General features: G+C 48.3%; 1 protein-coding gene across 2 annotated transcripts in view; it reads left to right on the top strand.

Annotated features, from left to right (window-relative positions):
* The window catches only part of DDR2 (discoidin domain receptor tyrosine kinase 2), a 150,673-nt gene that overhangs the window by 16,436 nt on the left and 106,981 nt on the right, over positions 1 to 27,256 (top strand). For both annotated transcript variants that reach the window (XM_032317313.1, XM_032317314.1), the window contains exon 2: positions 7,376 to 7,522. In XM_032317313.1, the coding sequence (XP_032173204.1) occupies positions 7,517 to 7,522 (6 nt within the window). In that variant the 5' untranslated portion in view covers positions 7,376 to 7,516. The remainder of the gene's footprint in view (positions 1 to 7,375; positions 7,523 to 27,256) is intronic.

Below are 27,256 nucleotides of genomic sequence, written 5' to 3'. Positions count from 1 at the left end.
CTGGAAGCAGGCCCCACTGTTTTATAACGATCTCCTTAGAAGCCTGCCTTTTCTGCTGGCCAGTGGATCGCTCACCTGAGTACAGTCAGGATCACCTGGAGGGATTTAAAAAAATATATATTTACGTATTTATTTGTCAGAGAGAGAGAACGCAGCATCAGGGGAAGCAGCAGGCAGAGAGAGAAGCAGGCTCCCTGCTGAGCAAGGAGCCCTAGGTGGGACTCAATCCCAGGACCCTGGGATCATGACTCAGCCTAAGGCAGACGCTTAACCCACTGAGCCACCCACCTGGAGGGATTTTTAAAAATGCAGCTCCCAGGCTCTACCACAGGCTTGACTGAATAAGGCATTTTCTGCACAGCGTCCAGGGACCCCGCATTTTTCTTTTAAATAGCCTCCCCCTCTGCTGATTTTGTGGCAGGTGTTCCTCTGATGCACTCTGAGTAAAAGCGTGTCTGACCGTGCTTGTCTTCTAACCACCGCTGCAGCCCCCGGACTTGCTCACTCAATGTTTGTTGAATAATTCAGAGAGTGAATGAAGAAACGATTGTCCAGAGAAAATACGTTCTTGAGAAGAGCACCCTTCTAGCCAGACCTTTGGGAAAATGTAGAGATATGTGTGCAAATGTCACGTAATGTACTCAGGCTAGACGTCCCCCTGGGGGCCACACGTGAAGTGGCCTGCAAGAAGTGGCGGGAAGCACAGCTCTGTCTTCCAGAAAAAAGAACAAAAACTCGCCGGGACCTTCAGCAAAGGGACCTTCCTCCCTTTTAATAAAGCCAAGATCAATTGAACTAGAAAAACTTGAATGCCTGTGAAGCCTAGGAAGAGGTTCATGTCCCTAGTGTTTTATAGACGTGAAGTTTTCTGCTGGGCGTATGGTTCTGAGATCAGTGTGGATTGATCCCTTTATTCAGCAAGGCTGGTTTTGAACACTTAGTAAGTGCTTTGAATGTAATAAGGCATGGTCCTTTTTCTTCCTGAGTTTATGACCCATCAGAAGATTCAGGAAACAGTAAAGCCACACGAGTGCTTGAGGGGCTAGGGGCTCAGGGTCTTCAGGTGCAAGAACTCACGGAAGGGCTGGTATAGCCGGGACCCTGGAGCTGGGGGTTGCATGAGGCTGGTTAGGATCAGAGAGGCAGGAGGGGAAGAGCAGGCCGAGGGGGGCCTTGGCCGTCAGTCAGCTATGGACAGTTCAGTTAACAGCAAGCATGCATGCCTGGGGCTGTAGAAATTTGCACTGGGGAGCACAGAGACCTACCAGTGCACAGATGTGTTTTCTTACATTAAGGGTTGCTGATGTTGTGGAGTCCGGAACATTCTTTTTTTTATCTTGAAGCAGGTGAACAGTTGTTTTAAGAAGATTAATATGACTGTAGCCTGGAAGGTGTGTGGCAGGGGAGAAGGGTCTGAGTCAGGAGACTCATTAAAAGGCTGCTCTTGGTCATCCAGATGTGGTTGGGTTTGGGGACGTAGCGTGAGCAAGGGAAAGCCCGACTGGCTGTGGAAGATACTCAAAGGACACGAGGAGAGAGGATTGCTGGTAAGGGTGTTGGCAGAGCCGACATCTCAGAAGACGCTGGGACAATCTGCCATTTCACTCTCCTTCTCTGCCTCCCATTGCTTCCCTGCCTGGTTCCTGCACTGAGGACCTCTCAGTCCTGACACTTACTTCTACGCGGGACCTTCTAAGGAATCTAGCTAATTAGACAAAAGTGGCATCTCCCAAAATACAATCCTTGGAAACCTGTGGGTTTTTAAATAGACAACAGCAGGGGTACGGGCAAGGACCAGAGTTCTGTGGTCAAACAAGTTTGGGAAATATTCTTCGAGAATGACCCACGTTTCTTCCCTGCAGGACCTGCCAAGGTCTTTAATATGGTAATAAGCATTTTGGCTGTCCAAGAGAGGGGTAGCTTATAGCACTCCACAAACCTTTTGGACCACGGAGCTCTTTTCTTCAAGAAGCGTCTTAAAGGGAGAGGGCTTCGTAACATACATTTGGAGAAATCAGAGACTAGAGAGCTTGTCTTTAGAGCAAGTCTTTTGAGGGACACCTTGAGGGTGGCTCAGTTGGTTAAGCATCAGACTCCTGATTTCGGCTCAGACCATGACCTCAGGGTCCTGCATTTGGGCTTCGTGCTCAGCCCAGAGTTTGTTGAAGATTCTATCTCTCCAAAAAAAAAAAAAAAAAAAAAAAAAAACCATACTAAAAAAAAAAAAAAGTAAGTCTTGAATCAAAATAAATTCACTTCCCATTCATTAAAAAAAAAAAAAAGATTCTTTCTCTCCCTCTGCCCTCCCCCGACCCTCTCTCTCTGTCTCCTTCCCTCCCTCCTAATAAATAAGTAAATCTTTAAGAGTAAGTCTCTTGCAAGGAAGGTTGGTGGTGAAATGGAAAGAAAGGAGACTGGAATTTCGGTCTGGGTTCTACTATTAACTGCTTATCTGGTCACTGGACTTCCCTGGGTCTGTTTCCACAGAGGCTACACTAATACGGGTCTTTCAACTCCAGAAGTCCATGATCATGTGCACAATCAGAAGAACATCATCGGTGATTTTCTACTCTGTAATAACACTGGTGGCAGAGACAGTGGTGGAGAAAGTTGAGGGCAGAGGGGCCGTGACAACAAGATGAGTAAGATGTGGTTTGAACCCTGAGCTGATAATGTGGTCGGGCACAGTTACAGGGCTGGACTGATGTAGCAGAGATAAAAGAAGTTTCCAGTTTTTTCTCAGGCCTCCCTGAATCCAGCCGTGTCAGCTGGTGCACACAGAAGACCCAGTCGCCAAGGCAGTGCTAATTCCCAGTGGTCACTTAACCATCTAGTTGCAGTTTTGCAGCTGTGAGGCCTTAGATAAGTTACTTGGTCCTCTAGACCTGAAGGAGATGACTGCTTCATCTGTGAGGTAAGGGAGTTGGGTTAGATCAGAGGCTTCTGATGCTTTAGGAGGAGGAACAGTTTTGAGTCGTTCTGGTTCTTACCTGGGGTGTTTTAGGAGGAGGAACAGTTTTGAGTCGTTCTGGTTCTTACCTGGGGTGTTTTAGGAGGAGGGTGTTTTAGGAGGAGGAACAGTTTTGAGTCGTTCTGGTTCTTACCTGGGGTGTTTTAGGAGGAGGAACAGTTTTGAGCCATTCTGGTTCTTACCTGGGATGTTTTAGGAGGAGGAACAGTTTTGAGCCGTTCTGGTTCTTACCTGGGGTGTTTTAGGAGGAGGAACAGTTTTGAGCCGTTCTGGTTCTTACCTGGGGTGTTTTAGGAGGAGGAACAGTTTTGAGCCGTTCTGGTTCTTACCTGGGGTGTTTTAGGAGGAGGAACAGTTTTGAGTCGTTCTGGTTCTTACCTGGGGTGTTTTAGGAGGAGGAACAGTTTTGAGTCGTTCTGGTTCTTACCTGGGGTGTTTTAGGAGGAGGAACTGTTTTGAGTCGTTCTGGTTCTTACCTGGGGTGTTTTAGGAGGAGGAACAGTTTTGAGTCGTTCTGGTTCTTACCTGGGGTGTTTTAGGAGGAGGAACAGTTTTGAGTCGTTCTGGTTCTTACCTGGGGTGTTTTAGGAGGAGGAACAGTTTTGAGTCGTTCTGGTTCTTACCTGGGGTGTTTTAGGAGGAGGAACAGTTTTGAGTCGTTCTGGTTCTTACCTGGGGTGTTTTAGGAGGAGGAACTGTTTTGAGTCGTTCTGGTTCTTACCTGGGATGTTCATCTTCTTCCACCCACTCAAGGCAGATGGGTCCGGAGGTTTTGTCTTCATTTTTCTTCTCTCAGATCATTTTATCTGCCTCAGACTTCACTTACTGCTTTTATGTATTTGATGTTCAAATATGTGTCTCTAACCCCGAATTCTCTCTTGAATGCCAAGCTCTTCTGTGCTCAAGAGTTTACCTATTTCCATCTTAAGAAAACAATCTTTTTTTTTTACGGGGCGGGGGATGGGGAAGGTGGAGAGAGGGAGGGAGAGAATCCTAAGCGGACTCCACACCCAGCGCGGAGCCCGACGTGGGACTCTATCCCACAACCTTGAGATCATGACCTGATCTCATGGCCAAAATCAAGAGTCAGACGCTTAACTGACTGAGACACCCGGGAGCCCCTTAAGGAACCCAATTCTTTATGTTCAGAACCAAACTCACCATCTTCCCTTACATACCAGTTCCTCTTCCAGTTTTCCCAGGGTTGGTTAATAATGACGTGTTCCTGGTCATGTGCAGGTTGGAAACCCACGCTTCTTTGACTCCTCCTTTCTTCCCTGCTGTAGCCAGTTACTGGTCAACCCTCAGTTCTCTCCGCATTATCATTTCTTTCTTTTCCCTTCCTGTTGTCGTTATTCTAGGCCGGGATCTGGTGGATCCCTCCGCCCCTTGGCGGGATCCCCCTCTGCAGCATCCCCTATGCCAGGTTAAGCCTGTAGCTTAAGCCTGGAGTCTCTAGAGCTACCTGCTTCTCTTCCAAGGCTGACAAAATCTGATTTCTACTTCAAGAAGCGGCTGCGCGATGCCTCCTCACTCCTTCAGACCTTCCCTGAACACCCCACTGGCCGCATTTCTCCTTCTTTTAGCACCTTATTCTTGTCTATCTTATTACCCCCCAACCCGTATATGTATATGTTTATATCCTTTATATCTTATGATATATGTTACATTCCTTCTTGGAGGACAAGAGACATGTTTCTTTAATCTGCACACCTGACATGCACTAGGAGCTAGAACTGTCTTTAAATAAATTAATATTACATTATTTACCCATTATTCAAAATAATCGTCTGTAATTGAAACCACCCATTCTTCTTAATAACAACCCTAATCAAACACTGATTAAATAAATAATCTCTAAATCCCAAACTAACTAAATCTTGGCTTTGGTGTCCTGCCATTCTTTCTTTTCTGTCTAGCATAGCGATGATTTTCTGAAGAATTTTGATTTGGATTACAGTCACGGTATTGGGTTAGTAAAATCATTAATTGACAGCTAAAGATAACGTATCTCTCTTGTGAGACCATTGCTAGGAGGCCCCGGCTTTGCGGTTTCATTCCCCCCAGGGCTGCTTTCCTTTCTAGCTGAACATCACATGATGGTGCGGTTCAGTGCCTGGGCTTTGGAGTAGGGCAGACCTGGTTCTGAATTCTGACTCTGACTTTGCTCGCTGTGCTGCCCTGGCAGTTACTCCCGGAGGTGTTCAGGAGCAAACCTCCTGAAGAACCAGCCCAGTCCAGGACATAGGATCGGTCATTTCTGTTCATAGAACAACAAAGGAAGGAGGCTACCAACTGCCAAGCATTGAACACTTGCTATGTGGTCAGCAGAGCTTATAGATTATTACGATTACTTTTTTTTTTTTTAAGATTTTATTTATTTGAGAGAGAGAGAGAGGGTGCCTGAGTGAATGGTAGGCGGACTTGGCCCTGAGTGTGGAGCCGAGCCCCCTCGGTGTCCTCCCTTGGTTGGGGAGGGACACAGGAAATGACTCGATCTCATGACCCTGAGATCATGACCTGAGCCGAAACCAATAGTCAGATGCTCAACTGACTGAGCCACGAGGTGCCCCTAGTTAATTACAATTATTCTTAACAACTTCACGAGATAGGTATCATTACTTCCACTGCTAAGATTCTATAGCTAGTAAATCTCGGAGAGAGGCAGTGAACCCTCATTGGTCAGCATCAATTTGAGTATTCGAAACCTGCGGTGTAATGTGACCAGATTACCCCTCCGAGGGGAGGGTTTCCTGCAGGTGAGGGGCATTCTGTTTCCACATCAGGCAAATTGTGACCCAAGAGGGTTAATCTCGGTTCACTTGGTCACAGGGAAATAGTTTTCAGGAATACTTTCTGGGGACGCTGGGACCCTGATCCTGCCTTCTGGCCTCACGATGACAGTGAATGTGTTTCCAGACAGGTTGTTTGCAAACATTCCTATAAAAATAGGCACAGAGATTGTTAACACAAGTCTTTCTGGTACAGTGAGGTAAGCCCCAAGCATAACACTGGGTGAGCCCAGTAGTATGGCAAAAAATTGGGTTATCTTCTCAGATTTTGAATACTTGGGCCGCATGCCTTCTTAGGGAAACAGAAGCAGGAGGAAAGCTGTACTAATATGTGTGACATCTGTTCTTGCTCCGTGTGGCCCCTTTATTCCCATGAAGCCCCCTTCCCTGAAGAAAGTGACAAGTCCCAGTCGCTGTTGAGCAGCCCGCCTTTGTTCTGTGGTGCTGTGCGGACCTGGGTGGTGTTATATCCCACCAGGATAGCCGCAAGGATAGGACAAGGAGGACAAGATATCCACAGAAATGACGTAACCACACGCTCAAATGCAACGCCGCCCAACACGTGTGACAGAAAACCTGAGGAGAATGTATAGAGTGCTCATACGTGATTGTTAAAAATTGATACAAACTCTACATCCCTATGTTTTCATTTATGTGCAGAAAGTTCTAGAAGACTGCTCAGGTAACTGATAACTAGCAGTGTCAAAGAAAGACAGGGATAGTCAGAGGGGAAAGTAAGACCTGCTTTGATTGCACAGAATGGTGGGTCCAGGGCTCAGGATATCCCTCAGGGGATCAACAAGAACAAGACCATTTTCACAATAATCCTAAAATGTTTTGCTTGTTTTTTTTGTTTTTGTTTGTTTGTTTGTTTGTTTTTTACTCTCAGTCTCCCATGATTGCATGGTGGAGTTTTTGAGAGGTTAAGTGATAGGTGATGTTGCAACAGACTGAATTCAGAAGCAGATGAAAGAATCTGTGTTGGATCAAGCCAGATACCAAAGGGATTCTTTAAAATGTAAAATAATGCCACTCTTCTCATTATTTTTTGAAAATAGCTATTTTTATTAAAATATCATTATTTAAGCTAACATGTAATCATCATCATAATTTAATAATAATAATGTGTAAGAAATTAAACATGAATTATAAAATTTAATAATTATTTTAAATAAATACTAAACTTAAATTCTGCTTTAGTTTCTTTTTTTTTAAAGATTTTGTTTATTTATTTGACAGACAGAGAGAGAGATCACAAGCAGGCAGAGAGGCAGGCAGATAGAGGGAGAGGGGGAAGCAGGCTCCCCGCTGAGCAGAGAGCCCGACGCAGGGCTCAATCCCAGGACCCCAAGATCATGACCTGAGCTGAAGGCAGAGGCTTAACCCACTGAGCCACCCAGTGCCCCTCTGTTTTAGTTTCTAAACTGATAAATATCAGCAGGTATAAGAACCCTCAGAAACAAAATGTCTTGGAGATCCCTTTGGTGCCCTGGGCACTTGGGGGGTTTCTGTTTGTTAGTCTCATGCCCCAATGTCAAGTAGGAAAGAAAATGTGTATGAAGCAAACATTTGTAACATGATACTGCTTTCCCTTTCTTCCTCCTCCATAAAGGGATATCCACAAGTGGTCTGGAGTTCCATGCTCTAGAAAGTTCCAAGGCTTGTGGCTTGCAGCGAGGACGCTGTGACAGTTGAAGAGACGCAGAAGCCAGCTGTCGTGGAGGATCCTGCTGTCGGAGAATGTTCTGCACCCATGGATGTAAGTAGGGCCCGTTGCTGAAGCTGTCACCCCATGAGCCGGGGGGGGGGGGGCGGTGACGACAGGACATGTACCCTGAAGCCGTTCACTCACCTGGCTGGTGTCACAGGGACCATCAAGCGCACGCGTTCTGTGCTGAGAGCTGGTATCGGAGGAGATCGTGTGTTTGACTGTAGGGAAAGCCGATGTTGAACGTCAGCTCACACTTGACTGAGCCTGGTCAGGGGCCGATCCCGGGGTGTCCTGGCTCAGGGCTTCCTCCCTGACTCTGAGTGGCCCAGGCTATCTCGACCTTCCCTGTCCCTACAGAACCCGCTGGAATCTCAGGGTTCCCACATTGATTTGGATCTCTCCTAATCTCATTTATTTATTTATTTATTTAAGTTGCCTTCTTCCAGCAATAATTTGAGGTGGCTTAGAGAAAAATCATAATTCACAGAACTCCTGAAACCAGGGTCCTTGAAGCTGAGTGTCGTGATAAGGTTTGGAGGACTTACCCGTACCAGAGAACCGAGCCGCGGTTCTCAGTCCCGGGCCTCGGGGTAGTAAGAAGCGCGTGGTGCATCTCAGCGTCTGCAGGTTAGCCAGGAAGCGTTTGCCCGTGTCGAGGTGCTCTGCTCTGGGTGCATTTTGGTCTCGAGGGGACTTTCGGTTCATCCTTCAGCAGACTCAGATCCCGCTAACGAGTCTAGAACGGTGGTCATGCACCTGTCTGCCTGGAGCTCGCAGAAGGCAGAAACCGCGTGTCCTTCATGCCTGCAGCGCCGGCTTCCAGCTCGGGTCTGGCGCGCACGAGGTGCCCCGGGGGAGCCCGCGGACTTGACCGAGACTAGCTTTCCTCATGGCTTCGACTTTCCTCACTGCTTCGTCGAACTTGCCGAAGGAATGGGCGGCGGAGCGAGTAACGTGGACCCTGAGTCCTGGGGAGGGACGCCTCCTCCCAGAGATCTCTCTGGGCCGGGATGCTCAGCGGGTTGTACGCGCCGTCCGTTGGTATCTGCGCATTTCTCCTTCACCTCCTGTGGTGATAAACCATCCGGGGTCCCTTTCTTCCCGCAGCTTGCCTCGGAACGGATTTATTTCCCTCCTCCCTCGCTCGCTTCCTTCCAGTCGGCTTCCGGGGGACTCCTGATACTGGAGACTGGACAGGTCTTAACCAGGCCCCTCGCTGGGCGCTGTTACCAATGAATAATTCAGGGCTACGCTTAACCACCAACCAGAAGCTGCTGCAGATTTTCTCTATTACACGAGATTCCTCCAACGTGATTTCTCTGTGGCTCCCACTGCTTTATTTTCCAGAAATGGTCCCTGCAGACCTCTCTTCCCCCGCCACCCAATCCAGAGTGACTATGTCCAGAAATCAGTATTTCAGCACCCCGGTGTGTGCCGCATATCGATGGCCTTGTCCTGTGAAGCCTCCTCGGCCGCCTCTCCCTGCCTCCACGGTCCCCCCGAGAGCTCCCTCAGGCACTTCTGCCCCCAGGGACGACACCTTCTGCTCTCTCCTGGTTGCCAGTCCAGGCTTCCTCCTCTTCGGAGAATGACCGCACTATTTCCTTCTGTTCAGAGACTCGTCTCCATTTCCTGTGTCTCCTCTTCATAGGAGGACCAAGCTATTTAGCATCTGAACGGGAAGCCACGTAAGGGAAGGGGGTATTAAGAACAGACGTTCTGGCACGCGGGGCTCACCGGATTGCGGGGTCCCCTGCTTCTCAGAGCTCCGGCTTCACTCACCGATACTGAGAGCAGAGGCTACCGAGGGCCTTTGGAGAGAGATGCCGCCGGTTCTGTTTGGTTGTTGGTTTGCCCCCCCAACCCCAACCTCTGGTGTAGATTCCACTCAGGGGAGAGAGCCTGTCCCCTCTGGGAGGTTAGAGCTCCCAGGGACACTGTCACGCTTGTCCCCGAACGGGTAGTCTGTGGGCGAGCCGGCAGAGCTCTGGCTTCCCGGCCTTTCTTTCCTCTTCACCCTCCCTCTGCCCTCCCCCTGCTGTTCCTCTGTGGGTCTTCCCGTTTCCACTCCGCCGCCCACCTGCCTCTCCCTCGTGCCTCCTTCCTGTCGGCTTTGCTCGCTCTTCTCCTGTCCACTTGTCATTCACACTGTCTTCCTTTCCCTCTCTCTCCCCAGATGGCTCTTCCAGCCGTGCTGGAGTGTGGCTGCCAGAAATTAGCTTCTCCTTTAAAGGAAAAGTTTGTATTTTCAACTGGAACTTGATTGTCCTTCATGAGCGAGACGCTGTCTTTTTCCCGTTCCCATTGCCTAGGCCTGGTCTGTTTCACAGGAGTATCTCGGATGGGAGGTCGGGCTGTCCTGTGTCCTGGAGGACAAGTGTCTTGGGGACGGCACAGCCTGGGTGTTGGAGGTGGGGGTGGCGGTGGGGAGGGGTGAGCTGTGACCAGAACACACGTGGTCGAACGCAGAGTGTGTTACGGTGGAGATGACTGAGGCGCTGAGACCACATGGCTGCCTAGGCCTCGAGGTCTGAGACTTTGGAACATGGCGGTGCCAGGATTATTTTAGAAAAGGCAAGATCAGGGTCAGAGTCTAACTAATGAGAGAGCCACGGCTAGTGTGCCACGCAGGAGAGGAGACACCAGTTAGAAACCGAGAAACCAAGCCTGCCTAGGGGAAGAGAGGTCAGGGGAGCCAGAGGCTGGCTTAGATGTTTCTGGATGAACTGGGCTCCAGCAACATTCTGAAAAGAGAACCATGCTCAGTGTGGAGGTGGCGGAGGGGGGGCGGCGGGCAGGAAGGGAGGCACCCCGGAGGTGGTCTGGTGATGAGTGGTGATGGAGGAGACGAGCACTTGTGGCTGGGTGGTCCTCCACTGTGGGGGGGGGGGGGGCGGGCAGCAGTGCAGTATGCAGAGGGGCTGAGATGGGGTCGGTCGTTATCGGTGGAGCTGACCTCAGCAGCAAAGCCACAGAGTGACCAGTGAACGAGGGCTGCCCTGGACGCAGGGTCAGGGGTTGGGGGGAGGGAGCAAAGGGCAATCTACGGGAGCAGAGGGTTGAGGAGGGGTGGAAGAGAGAGCTGGAAAGGAAGGCGCTGCCAGACTGGGGAGAGCTCTGACCGCTGGCTGGGCTGTGACATCTGGACGCCGTCTCAGCGTGGGCCTGGTCCGTGCCCCTCTTGCCGAGTGTGAGTGCAGCTCTGAACCAGGTTTAAGGGGGAACTAGTCAGGGCTCTAAAAATAGACATGCATGAAACCCTCGGAGCCAGCGTTTTCTATGGTGTCAGCCTCTTGTTTTTGCTTTGATCTTCATAGTTTATAAGACTGGATTGAAGGGTCAGCCACAGACCACATCACCCAACCTAGGGCTGCTAGCAAGAATCTTATTTCCATTGTTTCAATGTTCATTGCCTTCTAATTTCTCATATTATGTTAATGACCTTAGCCTGAGACTGTGGGCTGCAGGAATGATGTTAAGTTTCCCAACAGGCAGCATTTGCTGAATTTCCTTCTGCACTTGAACCTACTCAAAGTTCCTGCTTCGTGATATGTGGAGCCCCTGGTTCCTCCTTCTGTGGTGGATGAGAGGGTTGGGGTGACCCTTCTAGACATTCATAGCGTTGGTCAGGATTTTCTCGCTGATGTCTCCTTGTCTTAGATATTCCTATGACCTCCTATACTGATTTTTTTCAATGTGTATGAGCTCCCCTCTCTCACTTTCCGCACTCCTCCACCACCACCCTCGATAAAGAGATTGTAAGAACCTCTTAGCCAAGGTCCGAGTTTCCATGAGGAATTTTTGTGTTTATTTACCATCCAGCCCAGTATGACACATGCATTCTCTGTTTGGGAGTAGAGAAACTGGGGAGGGGGGGTGGGGTGGGAGCAGGACCCACCTGCTCCCCTGTTTCACCCCAGAACTGGGTTTTGTGGAGGATATTCCCAAACAGATCTTGCTTAGTTGAAGCCCCACCCACGGACCACGTCCATGTCATCAGGAGCTGTCAGAAGTACAGAGTCTCAGGCCTCAGAACTCAGAGTCCGTAATTTGACTGGTGTTTGAGACACGCGGGTCTCCAGATTAATGGATACAGACCACCTGGGGATCATGTTAAAAAATGCCATTTCTGATATTATTTGAGGTTACTTAGGTAATGGTAGAACAAGGAGGTCTCAAAGTTTTCTTGTACCAAAGCAGCAACTTCCTTTCTAAGGGTGTCAGTGAATATCATTCTTCCTCACACTGACACTCCTGCACAGAACAGTTTATGTCAGGGGTTAGCAGACTATAGCCTGTGGTCCAAATGTAGCCTGCTGCTTATTTTTGTCAATAAAGTTTTATTAGCACACAGCGCTGCTCATGTATTTACACATTGCCTGTGGCTTCTTTTGAGTCACACAGCCCAAGTCGAATAGTTCTGACAGAGACCTTTTGGCCCACAAAGCCTAAAATATTGACTCTCTGAGCCTTTACAGGCAAAAAAAAAAAAAAAAAAGAAAAAGAAAAAAAAGGAGAAGAAGAAGAAGTTGCTGGTGCTGGCTTATGCGATGAACCCAAAATAATTCCTTGAAGTAAAGGAAATAGCTATAATCGTTTGCCCCAGCTGCAAAATTTGCAAGCCCTTAATCCATCATGGAAAGCCGGAATCATAAAATGTAATTCCCAGGTGGGCAATGAAGTATCTCGAGTCCCAAATCGATCCAGATAATGGTACCAAAGAGTCTGTGACTTGCCAAGACCCCTTTCATAACAACCTCCTTAAAAAAATGATTGCAGTTTTGTTGAACTGATTCCTTCCTCCACAAATTGATTCCATTAATTGTTCAAAGTAAGCTTGACTTTCCTCAGGAAGTGGGAGGAGCCTAGAGGACATTCTGAGTAGATGTGTTTGGGACCAAGGAATCAAAGAGTATGGAAAGGGTTGGGCAGAACCTCCTGAAACAGTGCCCTCAGCCCAGCCCCACCTCTGGGCTGTTCCCTGGGCAGCCAGACTCAGACGGTGTGGGCTTGGAGTCCTTCTTTTAATTCCCTGGGAGAATCCCACCACCTGTCTCTTATTTGGGGTTTTTGAATTGTGAAATGATGACACACTCCAGCTCCAAGCTTGCTGCGTGCATACGCCAAGCCTACAGAGACAGGAGGCAGAGGCTTGGGCCGGGGAGCAGGAAGTATGGAAAAGGTTTGCTGGTGGAGGGCATCTGCTCTGCAAACCCAGAGGAGCAGGGGGGTGTGGGCGGACAGAGACAATCCATGGGATGGCTGGAGGATGTGGGCCCCCTGCTCTGATCTTTAAGTCTCAGAAATCCTGGCTCTCCTCCTGCCAGAGCAGAATTTCAGGGGAGGTGGGTGTAGGAGAATTACGATCTTTTTCCTTGTCCAGAGAGACCTGGGGCAGGCGTGGTTTAGTACAGGCTTCTGTGGGAGGGGTGGGGGGAGGCTCTTGGCTGTAGTTCTGGGAGCTTTAGGCTTACCGAGTTTCTCTTCGCCTTGTCTGCATTGCCTGGGACAGGGTTTTTCTGAGGAAGTGGAGTGGATGAAAAATAGGGAGTCCCCCCCATTAATTCCGGACTATCTTAGCTTGAGTCAGTTCCACAAGGTCGTAGGAGCGAATTAGCCCCTCCTATGCTGACAGGGGGGCTCTGCCCTGTTGCAGGAATTCCCTGAGGTTCATCAGCTGATTAGCTCAGCTGGTCGGAATGTGGGGGGTTTCAAAGCCACAGTTACTATTAGGGCATTTCTTCTTTCATTCAGTGACCATCCACTGAAAGCCTACCAGGTAACAAGATGGTGGGAACGTGGGCTGGAGAGTCAGACGAACCTGGGTTCAAATTCTAGTTTCGCCACTATGAAACGACTGCTCCTCACTCATGTTCCAGTTGGCAGGTTTCCCTCATCCTCAAGCCACTTCTCCTGTACCTCCCTGAATCTGCATTTGGGCTGGATGATCCCTTCTCATGGCATTGGCCACAATGCCTGCACGGTCTGGCCACACACCATATTATGTGGCAATGATCTGTTTCGGGTCAGTCTCCCCCCCCCCCCCCCCCCCCCCCCCCCCCCCCCCGCCCACTGGTTATAAAGTCATCAATGGCGGGGACCTCTATTAATGATTTTTTACTCGTAGTTCTTGATACCCATGGGTATTATGGTCTTTCTGAAATCTGCATCAGTTGGGGTTCGGTAGAAGACAAGCACAGGAGAATCATGAAAATACGTGGGGGTATCCTAGTCCACTTTTCTGGAAGTGAATGGTTGAGCTGGAGGTGGCTCTGGAGACCCAGGCTTGGGAGGCACAGTTTGGGTAAACGAGTTGGCAGTGGACAGGAAGCTCTGTCTTCCTCACTATGTTCTATGCTCATGACAGTGGGGGCACGTCTGATTAGTTTCTGTGCCCTTTATGTTCTTAAGCACAACTGAGGAAGTGAATAAATAGATAAGTAGATTTTGATGCGCACTACAAGTCCAAGATCTCCTGCCCTCAAATCTCCCCATTATTCCTGGGCTCCTGGGGGGCTCAGTCAGTGAAGTGTCTGCCTTTGGCTCAGGTTGTGATCCCAGGGTCCTGGGATCAAATCTCACATCAGGCTCCCTGCTCAACGGGGAATCTGCTTCTCCATCTCCCACTGCCCCAGCCTCACCGTGCTCTCTTTTTCCCTCAAATAAATAAAATCTTAAAAAAACAAAACAAAACAAAACAAAACAAAAAAACAAACCTCCCCATATTCCTGACACGGATCTCTCTTGTCTTCAGAGCCTGGATAGTGGAACCATTGTACAAAGAGCATAGATCTGGGGAGAAGAGAGCAAGTTAGTCTGAAACATGTCAAGTGTGAGCCCTGCCTGTCGCACGGGCAAGACTGGAGAACTGGAAGGCGGTGGGGACCAGAGCCCTGTGACTTCTCACGTGTCTGTGTTAGCTCCCCGAGCTAGACACAGAGCTCATGGTAGAGCCCCTGTGGTGCTTAATGGCCCCGTGAAAGGGCCCATGGTACATGTTTATTGATCCATTCCAAAATAGCGGACTTCCCATGTAAGTTACAGAGATCTGCTGTGGAGCCTCGAGCAGGGCTGTAAGACGATACGAAGTTTGCTCCAGGAAGGCCTGGTTTTGCTGTGGTCTACGAGGAGGACTGTAAGGGGAAGGAGGCGGGCGTGGGGGAGCTCGTTCGGAGGCCAGCACAGGGGCAGCTGGGGCGTGAAGGCGTCTGAGCAGAGCCGTGCCGAGCGGAAGACAGAAGAGGGGGTTTTGACTGCGCGAGAGCCTGGTGGCTTTGCTCGCACCACGGCATTAGCTCTAGAGAAGTCTTCCTTGCTCTGGGAGGAGCAGGGACCGGCCTTGTGTGGCTTTGGAACAAAAGCCGACGACTGCATCCAAGGGAAGATAATGAGAAACACACAGGCCGGGAAGATCAGGAAAGCACCGTCAATCTTTTCATTGCAAACTGTACTTTTCCAAAGCGCTGGGCAAGGGTGCTGAAGCCTCTGTGTGTGGACTTGGGCCCTTTACTAGGAAATACAAGACGGAATCATCCCCCTTAATCAACCCAGAACAGACAACATCCCAGAATCTGAGAGGCTGGGAGGAGAGGGTGGGGTAGGTAGTGAGGAAGTCTTCTTCCTGGAGAAGACAGGAGAAAGCCCATGTGGTCCAGGGTGCGTGGACATTAAATTCCGGGGAAGCTGTATCCTCCCCCACCCCACCACAGCCTAATTTTATGGGGTATTTTTTCTTCTTCAAATATGAAATACTTTTGTAATTAAAGACAAGCCATCCAAACAAAGAAACTGCTTTCATTCTATAAAAACTCTAGTCTTTTGAGTTATTTGTTGTATGTATTAAGAACCCCTCCACCTCCGAATTATAAATCAATATGACGAGGTGTGTGAATGACCTTAAAAACGGTCCATACTATTGACTGTAGGAATTTCACTTTTGTGAGTTTACTCCAAGGAAGTACTCTGAAGGGGACAAACACTACCCACAACAACGTAGCGTTTAGGGAGGAGAAAGGAAAGACCTGAATGGCCCCTGGAGGGTGTGGTTAAGGACACAGATCATATGCCTGTAAAATGATGGTTTTGAGAATCTTTGATGACATAAAAAGGTATTTATGGTTTTATATTAAGTGAAATTAGAAATTATAAAGTTATGGGGCTCCTGGGTGGCTCAGTCGCTGAAACATCTGCCTTCGGCTCAGATCATGGTCTTGGGGTCCTGGGATCGAGACCACCATCGGGCTCCTTGCTCAATGGGGAGTCAGCTTCTCCCTCTCCCTCTGCCCCTCCCCCGGCTCGTGCCGTCTCTCGCTCTCTCTCTGTGTCAAATAAATAAATAAAATCTTAAAAAAATAAGTTCTAAAGCTATATAGTTATATTTAATATAAATATTAAATATTAAATTTTAAAAATTACATTTAAAAAATATTAAATATTTTTTAGAATGTAAAATCCAAGGAACAAAATCTCTGATGAAAAGTCATGAAGTCAGAACATTGACAGGGTTTGATTTTTGGTGAGGAGACTGTGGGAGCCATTTTGGTTCTTCATCACGTTGGAAGTTCACAAATGGGCATGCATGGCTTTTATATTAGAAAAGAAAAGACATTGTGTAATTTTTTTTTGTAAAAAAGAGAATACTGTTATAAAGGAGTATTTGTAGCTTTCAGAGAGAAAATATGAGAAATCTCGGTGAGCTTTTTCCTTCCCTGGAACTCTGAAGTTCTTTTGTCTCCCCCAGTCAGATGTCCTCACACGTTGCTGGGGACGAAAAGCAGCGTGCCGTCTGAGCTCTGCTCCAGCACACATGTAGTTCCCTGTCTTCTACATGGACAAAGGACCCAAACCCGTGGGTCTCGTATTCAACGCCTTTCAGAAGCAAATCCCAACCAATCTCTCCTCCTTGTCTTCCCCTCAGTTCCCTACGTGTATTTTCTCCTCAAGTCAGAGTCCTGTTCCCTGCCTCAGACTTGCTATTTCTTGTACGTGTCGCAGCTTCCCGTTTCGGAATGCCTGCTCTTCCTGGGCACAGCACGTTCAGGGAGCGAGACCAGGGGATGGGTCGTGCTACGTGGTCTTGGCAGCCATGTCCCTCTCTGGTTCTCAAACGGCTCACCTCTGACATGCAGAAAGCAACAGATGGTGGCTAAGCGTCCTTGCAGCTTCAAAGCTGGGGGAGCCGTGTTCCTTCAGTGTCTTAGCTGGGTTTACTCCTCCGTCCCTAGCCCCACATGCACCTGCTGCCTTAAATGTCCCTCCCTCCCCTCCTGTCCACCTGTCCGAGTCGGTGCTTCCTAGCTCCCGTTCCTTTTCCTTCATGATGTGTCCCTCAAGGTTCCAGTGACAATGACTGCATGTGTCCGTCCTTTGGCTACTCATGCATACCGCCTCTTGCCAAATTCATGGCTCATGCTGAGGATACAACAGATACTCCCATCTGAATAAGAATTCAACTCCACGGGGGAAAAAAAAACCAAATTACGTGAACTTTTGAGAGGAAGGTGCACACTTCCCTAAACCCTTTGTTTCTGGTCCGGACAGAGCCCAGCCTGTGATCCCCACAGAATTCAGGGGAGAGGGGCAGTTAGACTTTTAACAGTATTCCCCCAAATCCTAAGAACAATCACACAAGGGCCCACAGCAAGTCTGTGTTTATTTTGAGTCAGAAGAATTATTCTCTTCTTTGGCCAGCATACAGATGTGAACTTTACAGCTCCGTTCTGCCAACCACTGGTTTGACCTCCTGTCCCCGTGTGGCCCCCAGCATGACCACGGGCCCTCCCTTCCTTCGGATTTCTGTAAATGCCTTACTCTCCTCCTTTCTCTCCACGACCCATACCCACTTACGCCGGGCAAAATGAAGAGGGGGGCTGGGCAAACTGAGGTGTACCAAAACGTACAGGGCTTCTTTGCCACGTTCCACTCAAGAAGAAGGGACTCAGAGTCATCCTCTGACTCAACCTCATTAAGAGTAGCCAGGGCGGCTGGGCCGTCCCCAGCTCTTACTCTGTCTCTGCCCATAGAGCATTCTGTTTCCTTCTGTTTTTTATTAACAGCACAAGAGACTGTGAGCTGCTTAAGGGCAGAAATCTTGCCTTATTCATCTTTGCAGCTCTTTCTAGAGCCAAGTATGGTGCTAAACATAGGACAGGCCTTAGTATTAGTGGACTGAACGAATGAGCATAGGAAGGACAGACATACTCTAATGGCACAGGCCAGTGTGAACAAACTATGGACAGCTGAATGGATGATGGGTCCTTGCTTTGACTTAGTGGTTCTGGAACCCTGGGCATGTCTTTTCAGTACCATGGGATTAGCTCCCCACCGCTGTTGAAAAAGTACGTGTGTGTGTGTGTGTGTGTGAGAAGCAGCAAATGATTAAAGTTTACCTTAAGGAGAGTGCACATAAAATCACCCGGCACAGGGTTGCAGTTGAAGAGGGGATTTATATAACACTGCTTTCCCTAAATATTCATAAAATTAAAAACCCTGAAAATCACTGCATGAAAATCACCCATAATCCCAGCATTTAAGAATGATATAAAATGAGAAGTAAAATTACCCTCCTGGCCATCTCTTTTAACTCTCCAGAGACAACTGCTTTCTTTAAGACCTAAGGGCTTGATGCTTATTCCTCCTGATGTGTCTCCAAAGTTGCACAGGCCTACGTATGTGCACACACACCCACATTTTCCAAAGGGAGCCAGTCGCGTCTATCTGTCCATCAATTATCTACCTATCTACACACCCATCTATCATCTCTGAGTCGATTATTTTTTGAATGTTTACAGAATTATCCATCATGGTATATCCTGTAATGCACCCCAGTCCCACAGTTCCAGGGTTTTCTGATTACAGACAGCACCGCCTCTCACATACGCATTGGTAAGCTTTCGCACAGCTCTTACTTCAGCCACACCAGACGCCTCACCATCTACCACTGTCCCGACTCATAACCACCATGACAAGGAAGGACGGATATTGTTAGCCCATTTTACAGCTGGAGAAACAGAGGGTGTGAGGGAACAAGTGCTTTGCTGGAGACCCACAGCAGGACCGCGACGGAGCTGGGGTTTGCCAGTGCTTGAATTCTGGTGCCCAGCCCATTTAGCGCGGTAGCCAAGTGTGATACGGAGCTTAAATAAGACACTGGACTGAGGGGCGCCCGCAGAGTACATTCGGTTAAGCGTCTAACTCTTGGTTTTGGCTCAGTTTGTGATCTTGGGGTCATGGCATTGAGCCCCCCCACTGAGCCCTGTGTGGAGCCCCATGACGGGCTCTATGCTCCGCAGGGCATCTGCTGCAGATTCTCTCTCTCTCCCTCTGCCCCTCCCACTTGCGCTTGCGTGCTCTCTCTCTCTCAAAAAAAAAAAAAAAAAGAAAAAAAGAAAAAAAAGAGTGGATCATGAGCAGGCAGCTGTATTATTGTATTTAAAAAAACCCCAGAAGGATACAAAAAAGAAAAACAATTCTACAAAAAACTCAAGGCCAAACACATTTAAAAGCCGTTGTGTGGAAGAAATGCACCAGGAACTAGGGAAGGGCGGCCCAAAGGTGAGTCATTTTGATCTAGCTGCCACCTCTTTCAAAGGCGGAGGCTGGCTCAGGCAGCGTGAGTGTGGCAGGAGAATTACCAAGGACACCGCAACCGTCCCACCCGTGACACGGACTCCCCCAGGCCATCACAGGGCAGCGTCTGGTAGGGACCTGTCGGCATCGAGTTAAGAGTGGCCTTAACTGACATCTTCCTCAATTATCTGCAGGAAATCATCAACTTTTGGTAAAATATGAAAAAAAAATAAAAATAACAACAGGTGCCACTTGGGGCAGAGTCCCTGGAGACCAGGAGTTACTGCACAGGCATTGGAGAGGGCCTGGCCGGAAGGAGAGCAATTCGGCCTGGAAAGATGCGGACTAATGAAGAGAGCGCAGAAAGTCTGAGGGAAACAGGGCCAGGCCTGGGCTGAGACAGGGAGGCACATGCCTCCAGTGGAAACTGTACAGGGACACCCAAAGACCCAGTAATCAAGATCAATAAAGCTCTGGGGTTTCTGGGTGGCTCAGTCGGTTAAGTGACTGCCTTCAGCTCAGGTCATGATCCCAGGGTCCTGGGATCGAGCCCCATGTCGGGCTCCCTGCTCAGCGGGGAATCTGCTTTCCCCTTTCCCCCACCCTACCCCCTGCTTGAGAACTCTCTCTCAAATGCATAAATAAAATCTTTTTTAAAAAGATGAATAAAACTCTAATGTAATATTAAAATAGTCAACTTGGCAAACTATACCCCATGGGCTGGTGGCCCATTTATAAAAAACGGTTTTGTTGGAAAGCCACTGGAAGTGAACCCAGGACAGCAAGGGAACTCCAGGCTGTTTCTGACCTGCGGAAACCCAGGTTGAACATGAGACTGTTAGTGACACATCAGACCTTACTTCCTCTGTGATTTATGGGGCAGATCCTTCCAATGAAGACGAGTGAATGGATTTTAGTATTTTTATTACTTACCTAGGGTCACCTTCACAAATTCCCACAAACTGGCTGGCTCAAGACAAGAGAAATGTACTGTCTCACCGTTCTGGAGACTGGAAGGCCCAAATCACTATGTTGGCGGGTCCGACTCCCTTGCAAGTTTCCAGGAAGCATCCTTCTTCACCTGTTCTCTCTCCAGGGGCTCCTGTGGTCATCCCAACCCCTGCTTCTCTTGTCCCGGAGCTTTCTTCCCTTTGTGTGTGTCTCTGGGTCTCTGTGTCCCTGAAGGCAGGGAGTCAGATGCTGTGGGAGTATTTCCTGACAAAGCTGGAGGTCTGGCACTGGCGTCACGAGGCGGCAGCTCCCCACCTGTCTTTGTTCTACTCTCTTTCATCTCCGCCATCTAGAACAGCAAACACTCCAGTAGTTACTGACTGGATGCATCCTTCCAGGGGCCGTCCTGTGTTGTCTCATTCAGGGTCCAACCAGAGAAGCAGAACCGGCAGGAGATATAGGTCAAGAGGGTGATTGCGAGGACTTGGCATAGGCGACCATAGGAGCTGTGTCGGCAAGTCCCCAGCCCTCAGGGCCACCGGAGAGGGCAGCCTGGGGGTCTTGGGGATGGGCCAAAGCTGTTGTCCCCAATGAACTTCTGCAGGGGAGTCTCAGCTCGCTTTTGTGGCCTTCAATGGATGGAGTTGGTTCCGTCCAGATTATCCAGGATAGTCTCTTCTGTAGAGTCAACGGAGTATGGGTTGTAGTTCCATCTACAAAACCTGTTCCCAGGAACACCCGGATTAGGGTTTGAATGGCTGGGGACTAGCGCCTTGCCAAGCTGACAGATCAAAGACTACGGCCCCCATGATTAAAGAAACTGCCGCCCTGCTAGTGTCCTCCGGGGCATTGACCATGAAGCTAATATCGGCCCCAACTCTTTTGATGATACTGACTGAACTCAGCTCTGCAGCCAACCCCGAGCCGCATCTGTCGGCTGATGATACTTGAGGGCTCAGGCCGTGTGGAAGGGCAAGTGTCTCCTCTTGGATTTGCCGGAAGCAAGTGGTTATGTTAGCTGAGGAGCTGGAACATTCATTTCATAGATTTGACTCTGGTACAAGTTCTGTGGGACCAGAGGCTGGGGTGATGCTTTTCCCCTTTGGCCCTGGTAAACATCCTATGCTTGTTACGGTGGTTGGTATGCTGGATTTGATGTTTTCTTCCCGAGCCAGGAGGTTCACAGTAAATTAGGGGTGTGGTCTGCTGGGGGAAAGTGGCTGTGGCCTGGCCTCTGCTTGCTGTCAGCACACACAAGCTCCAGGACCTGTGAAGGCATCTTGTGGGGGCGGCCCCCAGAGACTGCGGCCGGTGGTCTGGCGGAAGGGGAGGTGCTGGGGCGCTGGACAGACAGCGCTGGACCGGGAATGAGTTTCTTCTACTGACTTCTCACCAGGGGAGTCCCGCCAGACCCCTGTCCCGCTCCTCGTTACTCAGGACGTAGTTTAGTCAGTGCCGGGCTAAGCAGGAGGCTTTTAGGACGGAGCGGCCGTGCGGGACTGACGCTCTTCCTCTCCCTTCCGGCTTCCTGTTGAGTCATTTCAAAGAGCAATAATGATCAGATCTTGGTTTGTTTTTTTAACTCAGAAATAGCCCACATGCAACGCAATGTGAGTTTCGGGTGTGTAACATAGGGATTCGACGATTCTGCGTGTTCCGCCCCGCTCACGGCACGTGGGCCGCCATCGGTCGCATGCAGCAGTCTCCAGTGTCAGTGTGTTCCGGGGGCTGCGCCTTTCCTCCCCGTGGCTTACCCCGTCCCCAGCTGGAAGAACGGCCGTGTCGTTAGTGCTTCCTGAAGGTTGTCCTTTCCCAAGGAGGTGGGGGTCGCGGATGCAGAAGTAGGGGTTGTTGTAGGTTAGGGCTGGGGAGCCTCTGGTAGCCGAGGATTGATTATTAACGCCTTTCCTGCTGGGAGTCAAGCCTTGTTTTCTGACCCTCTTTTCCTCTCCTGTGAATCCCCTCTCTTGGCTATCTCAGGAGGTCCCCTGGTCTGGGTCTCCCCTCCTCAGAGACCTCTCTCCAGTGAGCCTCTGCAGCCTGACCTTTTCTCCAAGCTCTTGTCTTGACTCTCCAGCTGCCTGATGGACACCTCCTCCTGGAGAGCCTCCAGGCTTTTCAAAAGCATAGCATCTGGTAAGAATTTAATGTTTCCATTATATTCTTCCTTCCCTTTCTTATCTCTGGTAATGTTATCACAATCTTTCCTTCCTTCCTTCCTTCCTTTACTGCATTTAGGTTAAAAACTTAGTCATTTTTAGTCATCTTTGATCTACCTTTCTTTTTTTATTTTATTTTATTTTTTAATTTTTTAAAAAGATTTTTTTTTATTCATTTATTTGACAGACAGAAATCACAAGTAGGCAGAGAGGCAGGCAGAGAGAGAGAGGAGGAAGCAGGCTCCCCGCTGAGCAGAGAGCCCTATGTGGGGCTTGATCCCAGAACCCTGGGATCATGACCTGAGCCGAAGGCAGAGGCTTCAACCCACTGAGCCACCCAGGCGCCCCTGATCTACCTTTCTGATCATACCCGTTGGTCCCATGGCCCCGCCCTCTGTGTTCCCTTATATCTCTTCCCTCTGTTTATTTGCCATCCCCAATGCCCAGTCAGACTGTCTGGGCCACTTTCCCCTACAGCCTCTCTACTGCAGCCTTCCCCCCGTGTTGGTCCATCCTTTCCGGAGTAACCAGAGCACATGATCTTGATAGTCCTTGTGAGGTCACTTTGCTGCTTGGAAGCCTTCAGTGGATCCCTGCTGGGCTCTGCATCCGGATGCTGGGGTTCTACCCCGATTCTGCAAGTTAGGGGAGGGACTACCCACCCTGTGCTGTAGCTACGTCATCTGCAGAAGAGTCGGGCCCATCTCACTCGATTGTGCTGCGGCTTCTGTGAGCACGCCTGTGCGTGCTTGTGGAAGTCCCTGACACTGTATTGGCATTCCGTGCCTGTAGACCCTCTGGCCTCTTGTTTCGCCATGTTTCCTCTCTTGTACCTTGACTTCGCTTTTCTAACTCATTGTCTGTTATGTTCCTGAATCATTGTTTGCCGAGTAGTCCACACAACTGGCCGGACCTCTATGGAATGTGCGCTAGAGGATGTATTTGTCTCTCTTCAGTTCCCCTAAAAACTGTATGTGTGTGCGTGTGTGTGTGTGTGTGTGTCTGCACTAAACTATACACATGTATAGATACACACATATGCATAATATACTAAACTGTGTAAACACACACATAAACATATAGATTCACATACACTCTCTTCTTGTTTCTTAACTGACTCAATGTTCCCATGATGCTTCCAAATTGAAAACACTTAGGCAAACCCCTACCTTTCACGTGATGGTGAAAGAGTAATTTTTCAGAACTATCCAGAGGACAGCTTCCCATCACCCTAATCATGAGTGAGATCTATTTTCCAGTGTACCAGTCTTTCTGATAAGGGTGCACTGTGCTGGCTGGTCTCCGGGAAGGGTACCCAGAAACACACTCAGGGACCCTCCATCCCTGTGGAAGAGATCCATGTAGAGACACTGAAAACCTCTGAGATGAGCTCATGTAGATGGTTTCTGTGATGAAAATAGCAGTGTGAGGCAGTGCCAGGGATGTCAGGTTCCCAGAGTATAATTAGGATTTTTCCCGACTCATTGCACACTGTAATTTCATTGTTATGTGCATCCTTTAATTATGGGCTCTAATTGTCCATTTTAGTTCTGTAATTAGATATAAAGATGTTAATTTTGTAGATATTATAATCAACTCTGATATACTTCCAGATTCTTTCTCTTACCCTACCTTTCAAAGAAAATTAATACATCATTAAAAAGTTTGTACACGGAAGGAGCCTCTCAGAGGGCACCTTTTGGGAACCGGTAGTCCCTGGTTCAGGAAGGCTATGGGAGCGTTACCCTCCCTACACTCCCCACAGACTGCATGACTTCATGTCCTAGAGATAGTACTGGGTCCAGAACACTGAAGACCTCCTTTGACTCATCTAGAAAAAATGTCTCTTGACTAGAAAATTTAAAGGAGACACCAATGCTTTGTGAATCTTCAGAGAAGAAAGAACTAATGTTAGGGCAACTCTGACTTTTTGTCTCTCTCGTGACGTATTAAAGATGAAAATATGAGTCATTTTAGATTCACGGAGTTTGTATTTTTATTTATGTATGGGCAGCAGATTATCTATCTATCTGTCTGTCTGTCTGTCTCTCATCTACCATTGTCAGGGAGAGAGAGAGGGAGAAGGGGGTTGCTTTACTTAAAAAAAAAACAACCCCACAAACCTTAATTAAATTAGAATTCATTTTACAAGTATTCTCAATAATTCAGATCTCTCTTCATTTTTTCCTCTATAGCACTCAAAGAAAAAAAAAAGACAAACTCTGAGGTTTTAACCAAAGGACTATGCCGTGCCCATTTCATCTTATATATTCTATATATATCCTAGAAATTCTGCATCTTTACCTTCTTTCTGCCCCCATTGATAAATCCAAGCAAAAGAGACAGTATAGTAGAGTAGAAAGGGCCTCACTCAGTCTTCCTCTTCTGCATTATGCAAATACACTGTGTGATTCTGCTCATCTCAGACTTCACGGGCTGCCTTTATGCTTCTGTCTCTCAAATTTGTCTCCAGTTCCACCTCTCCCCTGAGCTCCAGATGCAGATAACAATCAGAACTCTTGATATTTCCTCTTGAGTGACTCATAGGTATTTTAAGCTTGGTGTGTCCCAGACTGAACTGACTTTTCCTCCAAAGCCTTTGCTCTTTTCTTCCCAAACTTGATCAATGGTGACATGTCCACTCGGCCAGCCAAGCCAGAAAGCTCAGCCATCCTTGATGGTTCCTCTTTCCACCTGTGAGCCATCGGCAAGGCATGTTTTGCACTTCAGGGCACACCCCAGATCTGCCCAGCAACTACCCTTGCCAGGGCCATTGTCCTAGCTCAGGCTGCCATCATGAACTGCCTTGTGACTGCAACCCATATAGCTTCTTGCTGCCCTCCACCCCCCGCCTTGGTTGTCCTTCCCCACCTTTCTCCCCAATGCCAACAAACACAAAGGCCATAAAAAAAGTATATTAGTTGATGTCACTCCCTTGTTTAAACTTTTTCACTAATTTCCATTATATAAAACTCAAACCTCTTACCATGGTGTATGCGTCAGCTTGGGCTGCTGTAACAAATATGCCATAGACTACATGGCTTACACGACTGAAGTTTACTTCCTCATACTTCTGAAAGCTAGAAGGTCCAAGATTGAGGTCCTGCTGGGTCTGGCTTCTGGAGAAAGCTGGCTTCCTGGATGGTCTCCTTCTTGCAATGTCCCCATGTGGCACATAGGGAGAGCAAGTGAGCTCTCTGGTTTCTCTTCTTTTAAGAACACTAATCTTATAGGATCTGGCCCCCACCCTATGACCTCATTTAACCTTAATTACCTCTTTATAAACCCTGTCTCCAGATACAGTCACGATAGAGGTTAAGGCTTTAACCTATGAATTTTGTGGGGGGCAGGGGACAGTGGAGCTCAATTCAGTCCATAGCACATAGTTGTGAAGCTCTGTGGGGTGTGGGGCTCTTCCCACTGGCTCTGGTCGTCTCCAGTCTGGCCATTTGGAGTTCTTTTAGGTTTGAACCAGTCAAACTCTTTCCTGCTTAGGACTTTCTCTCAGACTATTTTATTTGCTGGGAGCACCTAGCAACTTTTCTCCTGGTGACTCATCCTTCTGATCTGGGCTGTCACCCTCTCCCTGATTCTGCAGGCCCCCACCTGCAGAGACCATTCTCATTCTCAGTCACTGTGTTCTGGCTGTTTCTGTCATGGGACTCAGCGTGCTCCAATAATTCAGAGACCCTTGATTCACCAATAGGATATCCAGCATTTAACATGGAACTTGGAACATGTTAGATGCTCAGTAATAGACCCTGAAGAATGAATGAAGGAGAAGTAGGGATGTGTCTGATAGGAATTAACAATTCAGAGCAGGACTGACACACTTTCATATCAAATCGATGAATAAGATAAAGGGCGACGTTTATCTTTCGGTGAAAATGGACTCTCCCTTTGCTGTACTGTTTCATCAACAAATCTCCCTTTTCTCCTCCATTTTTTTTAATCATGGTAAAATCCATGTAAAATTTTGTGTAACCATTTTTAAGGATATCGTTTAGTTATATTAAATATAGTGTTGACCCTTGAGCAATACAAGGGCTAGGGACATTGACCACTTGTGCAGTCAAAAATCTGTGTATAGCTTTTGATGCCCCCAAATCTTAACTACTAATAGCCTTCTGTTGACCAGAAGCCCTAACATATGGGTCAGTTAACTTATTTTGTACGTTATATGTATCACATACTATATGTTTACAATAAAGTCAGCTAGAGAAGAGGATTTGTTATTATTCTTAATAGCAAATAATGAAAAGAAAATACATTTTACAGTAGTATGCCATCTTTATGGAAAACCATCCATATAAAAGTGGACCCATGCAGTTCAAACCCATGTTGTTCAAGGGTTAACTGTATTCATGATAGGCAGCTATTACCACCATCTTTCTCCATAGTTCTTTTCATCTTGGAAAGCTGAAACTCTACACCCATCAAGCAGGAGCTCTCCATTTCCCCCTTGCCCAGCCCTTGGCTGCCAACTTTGTACTTTCTGTCTCTGTCAGGAATGCTTTCTATGAATACTCATCTACTTGGCCTAAAGGCTCATGAAGCACTCCTTATCCCTTCTGTCTTGAACACAGAGTTCAGTCGGAAGTCTGAGTCTGAGTGGTGCAGAACACTGTATAAAACTTATTTTACCATTTGCTAATTACATTGTAATTGTTGATAAAGCTAATACCAACATTGGAGACCCACGTAGAGCTTCCTTTCTAGAACTGCTTGCTCGGGGAGGAATAAAGGATGCAAACCATTTTCACAATTGGGAACCACGCAGAAACATGGCTTCACTCTGCATGCCTCTCCTGAGAGCTTCTCACGGTCCAGGGACATGGAAGTGCCTGGTACAGAGCTCACAGGCCAGTGGGTGTGGGGCTGGTGGACAAGGACTGGAAGGAAGAGGCACTGTCGCTGGTACAGCTCCCACCACAGTTTGGGTGGGACCCCAGAGGCCTGCGGTCAGTTCTGTAGGGCAATGAGTATGGGAAGGGGAAAGCTGGTAATCGTGTCACTTTCATGGTTCGTTGACTTGTTAGAATGTACTGACCAATGGGCAAAGGCCTGGAGAAGGGAAAGTCTGGGGGCATTTAGGGAGCAGAAA

Source organism: Mustela erminea, chromosome 17 (assembly GCF_009829155.1).
Source record: "Mustela erminea isolate mMusErm1 chromosome 17, mMusErm1.Pri, whole genome shotgun sequence".
Classification (NCBI taxonomy): Eukaryota; Metazoa; Chordata; class Mammalia; order Carnivora; family Mustelidae; genus Mustela; species Mustela erminea.
The sequence above is the reverse complement of the archived record's forward strand: the minus strand, read 5'-3'. Positions and strand labels throughout refer to the sequence as shown.